At 44.8% G+C, this 6,848-nt stretch overlaps 1 protein-coding gene across 3 annotated transcripts in view; it reads right to left on the reverse strand.

Moving 5' to 3' along the window:
• The window catches only part of DNAH9 (dynein axonemal heavy chain 9), a 352,397-nt gene extending 347,111 nt beyond the window's left edge, over positions 1–5,286 (reverse strand). For all 3 annotated transcript variants that reach the window (XM_079135285.1, XM_079135284.1, XM_079135286.1), the window contains exon 1: positions 4,755–5,286. In XM_079135285.1, the coding sequence (XP_078991411.1) occupies positions 4,755–5,171 (417 nt within the window). In that variant the 5' untranslated portion in view covers positions 5,172–5,286. The remainder of the gene's footprint in view (positions 1–4,754) is intronic.
• Positions 5,287–6,848: the final 1,562 nt, after the last annotated feature.

Raw genomic sequence — 6,848 nt, forward strand, 5'->3', positions numbered from 1 at the left:
GCCAAAGGAAGAAAGTGCTCCTGGGAAAGAGGTTGGTCATGAGCAGTGACAAATGTTGCTCACACGTCAAGCAGGATGAGGACCAATTCATGGCTGTTCGATGTGGTCAAGAGGAGAGCATTAGAAATGTGGTCAAGGCCTTTCATTCCTCCTCTGGGAAGTGTGGGAGTAAAAGTCTGATGAGTATGTGACAAAAGAGAAAAAGATGGGGACTCAGCAAGAAGAAAAACACATTCCAGAAGTTTGGCTTTAGAAGAGATGATAGAAATAGGGTGGCAGCTGAGAGGAAAATGGGATCTTTGTTGAAGAAGATTTACTAGTAGAGGGGAGAACATTAGAATGGAGGAGGGGGGAATTACCAGAGTAGGATTCAGGGCAAAAAATGGCAGTTTTAGTCCTAGGGTTGGCATCAAAGTTCACCTGTAGCAACCAAAGGGGTGGCAGAGGACATGAGCATGGGTACTGGCAGATGGGGCAGATAAGAGAGTTTGTGGAATTCTTTTTCTATTGGTTCCATTTTCTTTGTTTTTTAAAGAAAGAGGCAAGAGCATCATAGGGTGAGGGTGAAAGAGAAGCTTTTGACTGAAGGTAGAAAAAAAGAAAACTATGAAATAGTGAACCATAAGGACAAGAAACTAGCTGGAATAGAAAAAAAAAAAAAAAAACAGGATGTCTTCCTCTGGGAAGCATAAAAGACCCACTAGAGGTTCATGGTCAAGAGTGTCAAGTGGAGCCAGTCGGCTTTTTCCTAGCCCCACTCAGCTTTCATGGAGCAGGTGTGGAGTGTGCAGAGGGCTGAATTTCACAGTGAGGAATAAGCCAGGAAGTGATGCAGGGGAATAGTGGTAATGAAGGAATACGACCCTCAAGCTGGTAAGGGAAAAGAACATGGTGTGGGATAGTGGGAAGGCTTCAGGGCCCATGCATAGAGGTCCTGGCAAGGTCAGAGCACGAAAAGAGGAAAGGCAGGGATAGTGGTGAGAGGAGGCTCATGGAATTGGATCATGTCAGTTGTGGTTATTGGTGATGCGAGGTCTGAGAATGGCCTGGGGAGGTATGCTGAAGGAAGGAAGGTCAAGTTCACAGGAGAAAGGGACTGGGAAGCCACAGAGGCCAAGTTATTGGAAGGATCCTTTATCTGTTTATTGAAATAACCATATTTGGAATAGCAGTGTTGGGGAGAGTCACATAAACCAGGAGTCAAATTCATGGAGAAATGAGGGCAGTGTCATTAGCTCAGCATGTGGGGTCAAAATGGGCGAATCTGATGATAAGAAATCCAAACTGGAGGTTTACTGATGTGAATGGAGAAGCAAAGACAAGCAAGGATACCCATTCTACCTCCAGGCTCACAGGAAGAAAAACCGTGGGGGAAATACAACTGAATCCTCTGGGAAGATCCTATCTGGGTTCAAGCAAGGTGACAAGGATCTGTCAGAGAAATGAGGAGGATTGTTAATGGGATGTAGAGTGGCAGTGATTCTCATCGTGTGCAGAACACCTACAGTGTGACACAGTTTCAACTGTTCCAGTTCATTAAGACTAAGTTTCATAACAACTCTGAGACAGTGGAGATTCAATGGGGTGGGTTAATCCGCTCATCTCCTATACCTCAATGGGACAGAACCAGGGTTTGAACACAGGTCTGTCAGACTTCAAATCCCTCATTCACCCTCCAAAACACAAAAATTCAAAAAAGTAGCCACATCTCAGAAAGCTAGGAAAAATAACCTGGCAGCAGTTTATCAAGTGATTGGAAGAGGGAGAAAGGAATTAGGGAAACTAGTTACTAAATTCTGTAAATTGTTCCTTCAAACAGGTCTTAGATGTGTTTCCTTTTTACTTCATACTGGTGTAATGGGACAAAAATAATGTTAAAATTATAGCTTGTTGTTCTTGTCAACGCCTCCCTCCACCACCACCACACACACAGCAGGGAGACTTCTCTCAGACAGGTGGGTTCGTTGGCTTTAGTGGTTGAGAAAGAGGGAAGGAGGTGGACAGGAGGGCCCAAGGTAGGGAGAAAGGGAGAGGACTCAGCGGACAGGAGGTGAGCAACACTTTGCAGTGACACCTGATCGGCTACAGGGTATGTACCAGAGTGGATGGGAGGACAGAGGGTTGACTCAACTGAGGATTCCTATTACAGCCTTTGAAAAATGCAAGTAAAGGACCTGAGTTATTTTAAAAATAAATTATTTTATTTAATTTTTAAATAGACAATACATTCACATAGTGTAAATTTAAAAAAAAAATACAAAAACGTTTAAAGTGAAAAGTAAATCTTCTACCTACCCCTGTACTTCAATCACTCAGATTCCCTAGACTATGCATTACTCTGTTAAAGAGGGTCCTTCCTCCTCCCTCCCTCCCTTTTTCCTCCCTTCCTTTTTCTTTCTTCCTCCATCTCTCTCTCTCGTACACTTTCTTCTTTACTCCTTTCTCTTTTTAACATAAATGGTGGCATCCTATACATGTAATTCTGAACCTGTTTAAAGTTATCTTACATTGCAGCATTACTCAAGAGATAAAAGTAAACTAAGTATCCCAAAAGAATGAATAAATGAATGAATAAAAAATGGTATATACAAACAATAGAATATTATTCAGCTTTAAAAAAGGAAGAAACTCCAGCCATATGTGACAACAGAGATGAACCTTGAGGACATTAGCCTGAGTGAAATAAACCAGTTATGAAGAGACAAACTGCACAATTCCACTTACATGAGATGCCTAGAGTGGTCAAGTTCAAAGACAGGCAGTACAATGGTGTTTTCCAGGAGCTGGGGAAAGGGGAAGCAGGAATTGTTTGGTGTGCATGTAGAGTTTCAGTCATGCTAGATGGGGGGACCCTGGGGATCTGCTGTATATGTTTGACCATGTTGTACCATATAATTGGAAATTGTTAGGAGAATGAATTTTGTTATTTTTTTTAACCAAAATTAATAGCATTCCTTTAGGCAGTGTTCCATATCAATCATTCTTTTTAACAGCTTCACAATATTTCACTGTATAAATGGATCATAATTCATTTACCCAGCCTCTAAATGAAGACCATTCGATTTGTCTCCAATCCTTTTCAATGCACCAAGAAAAAAAAATCTTGAATATGTGAGGATTTGAATTATCTTGAAATTACTTTCACTTGGTTTTGAAATTACTTTCGCTTGCTGGACTATATTTCCTTAGCTATAACACAGCTCTGAGATGGACCCACTGTCTCCCATAAATACTAGTGTGTCCTGTCTCTGAATCTTTGTTCAAGCTGTCCTTATACCTTGAAAGTGACCTAGAACTTTACTCATCTGGATCCTTCTCCTTGTTTAGGAGCCAGTTCAACATTTAAGGCCAAAAATGCTTCTCAGACCACATGTATATCTCTCTTCTCTGAACCTGAGGACATTTTTCTAACATCATTCATTAGAGGACTTGACCCAAGCTTGGACTTATGTGGAGACAGTGTTTGAACAATGTACAGTGATAAGACCATTGTGCTGTACCAATAAAAAAAAGCTTCCACACCTCCTGATAAGCCTAGTTTCCCTGGGTCCCCTCAGAACTCTTCTATCCATCCTGCCTATTTCCTGGAATTCTTCTTCCTCAAAGACTCATGATAAGTCAACTAAGGAGCTAGCACCTGATGTAGCAGATAGCACTCAGGGCTTCGCCCCAGCAGTGGGTCAACTTTTAGGGAAGCTCTACTCTCACCCATGCACAGTAGCTTTAAATATTTGGAATAGATGATTAATTGCATATGTTTTGCCTCTTTAAGCATTTAAGTATAGGAACTTGTCTTCTATTATTTGGTATTTAGTATAGCATCTAACGGGTTCTCTGTACGTCCTTATTTCACAATTGGCAGGACCCAGAACATCAGTCTCCATAAGCACATGTACCCAACTGGCAAGAAAGTTGGCTCCCTTTCCAGAAGGTCTAAGTGGCCCAAGACTCCTCGTTCCTGAGCACTCCCTTGAAACCTCCTGCGCTCTCCAGGCCTTCACTGTGGTGCCACCAAAAACTCCATAATGCACATCCCAATCTTCCTCCCTGAATTCCAGGCAAATCCCTCCAAATGCGTTCTCGACATCTCCAAAAGGGTGCTCAAACTTCTGAGGGCACAGGGGATGCTTTTGGCAAATGGTTGTGTGATGAATGAATGAGATGAAAATTGAAACCAACACCCATCTGTAAATCCCTATGCAGAAGTAAAAACTTTGCTCTCCACCCCTAGCATCCATTAGAAACGCACCGATTCACAATTTCCTGTCCTCTGCCCTTCCTGACTTATAGCAGGGATTAAGAAAACTAACTTAAAAAGTTGTTCAAGACCCGAGCACTCTTCAGACTCTGGCCTCCCCTTCACTTGGGCTTGAACTGGGACCTGAACTCACTCAACTCTTAGCCCCTTCCCATTCAGCTCTGGCATGGTCTCCACTCAGACTTCCCCTCGCCCCCATCTTACAGCTCACCCATCCCATCCACGCCTACCATGTCTTTTCCTGATTTTTGCTTCCACCCAGCTGCGGCCCTTCCTCTCCTACTCTGCCTCTGCCCCCATCCATTTTCTTCTTCGCTCCAGAATTGGGCTCCTGGTCGGGGCTCCAGCCCTGGCCTTGCTCCTCTGCCTATGACCCCGCCCCTTGGCCCTCCCCTGCAGCTTTGCCCCTCCCCCATGGCCCCGCCTCCACCCTCACGGCTCCTCCCCCTCCCCCACCCCAGTTTCAGCCAGCGCGGGGCCACCAACCCACCCTCACCTCGGAGAACAGCGCAGCCAGGTGCTCCAGAGGCGCCGCGGGCAGGTCCCCGCAGAGCACTGCGCCGCGGAGGCTGTTGGGCCCTGGAGGCTCGGGTCTGGTGCGCAGGAAAAAAAGCCCCTTAGCGCGGGCAGGGCCAGACTCGGGTCCCGCGTCCAACCCGGGTCTCACCGCCAGGCCCCCAGGCCCGGGCCGCACCACCAGCAACGGCCGCGGCTCCTCCGCAGCATCGCGCCCCAGGAAGGCCTGGAGCAGCTGCTCCGCTTCAGCAGTCCCTGCGCAGCGCTCCCAGGCTCCCGCCGCCGGCCTCAGGCTCTGAGCCACGCAGGCCCCTAGGAGACGCAGTCTCGGGTCGGCGCCGGGTTCCTGGTCTGCGTTCTCAGCTGCGAGCGCGGCCCGCTCCTCAGCGCTCGGCATTGCGCGCGGCCTCCAGCTGCATCGGTTTCCCTAGCGACGGGGACGCGGCCAGGACGTCCCTCCTCTGCTCCCCTCCTATTGGGCACAAGGTTCCTAGCCCCGCCCCTTCCAGGCTAATAAGGTAGGCGGGGGACAGCGGGAATGGGCGGGGACGCGTCACTGTTGCTAGGAAACCAGCCGAGGCTCCTAGTGAGTTGCTGGTGTGGTGACTTGGAGTTGCTAAAGGGAGACAGTGAAGGGCCATGGTTTATTGGTGGGGTGCGTGGAGAGGAGGTCAAACATACAAATACTGTTAAATCACGTCCCATCGTCTTTATATGTAAAAAACCTATAAAAACTCAAATTGAGCATTTTATAGGTTTTATTGGTGTCCTAGATATAGATAGAATGATGGGACATATTAAGGATCCTCTTGGCCAAGGTCAGATTCAGTTCTTCAGAGGTCTCCAGCCGCTGCAAATAATATGGTTCTTTTTATTAAAGAAATGTGTAATTTCTAAATGTGTAATTGAGAAAACTTAAACAGTGTAATCATAACATAGATGTAAGGAAATTCAGTGAATTTTTAAAATTTATTTTCCATGATGATAACGTAATACTTTTAGAACAGTACTAGTCCAATAGAACTTTCTGCAATGATGGAGGTGCTCTATATTTGTTCTAGCCCACGGTGTGCCATAAGGGACATGAAATATGCTGGTGCCACTGAAGAGTTGAAATTTTAAGTTTATTTAAAGTTAAATAGGCACACCTAGCTAGCTAGTCGTTATCACATTGGGAAGCTCAGCTTCAAACATTTAATATCAGATTTTTTGAAGTTTATTTTTCAGTGCCTTGCTTTACCCATGTCTTAAGCATGTGCTTCATCTGCCAAAAGGTTAGTTGTAATCTGAGATCCCCTTGATTTCCATGGGCAAGGACCTCTATCAGTTCTTCTTAAATGTAAGTGAAGCTCTTGTAAATCTGAAGGATGTTCAGAGTCTCTTCATCCTGTCTTATATCTAAAACTCACCTTCAAAAAGGAATAGTGTGAGGAGTCCTTCCTAACCTTAGAATTAGCAATTGACATCTGCTGATTTCTTCTCCATGATCAAGATAAAGAGCTTGGCCCTTTATATGCATTGAAGGTAAGGGGGCATGGGTACCAAGGAAATGGATAAGTGAGCCAGCATGAGGCCTGCAGCTTTGCAAGGAGCTCCTTCTGCTCCTTGCATTGTGGTTTTAGTTACTTCCCAGGGACTGCAGAGTTTCTGGTAAAGTGGATGTTTATAATAGGCTTCAAAGGAATATTAACAGAATAGCACTTATCAAAGGCAGCTTGGTTAACCAGAGCCCCTCAGGAAAACACCACTGCCTACAAGGTAAAATGATTGATTTCATAATAACTGGGACACAGGCATTACTGTCATGAAAAATGTTCACTTTCAAAAATGAATCTTTATGTCTAGAAAGACTGTTTTATTATTGCTTAATTAAACAATAAACAGACCAATTATGAGGAAAGGGACAAAGTGGGGCATTAAAATTATCTTAAAAATGAACTTGATAGTTGACACTTCAAAAATGCATCAGGGAAAAATGGAAATGTCAGAGGCTTCTTACATGTATAATTTTATATAGTTTCTCTTTATTCTTGCACATGGGGAGGCATCATTATCATTTTGACACCTAGAGCCT

This window comes from Sciurus vulgaris (genome assembly GCF_902686455.1).
Source record: "Sciurus vulgaris genome assembly, chromosome: 3".
Lineage (NCBI taxonomy): Eukaryota > Metazoa > Chordata > Mammalia > Rodentia > Sciuridae > Sciurus > Sciurus vulgaris.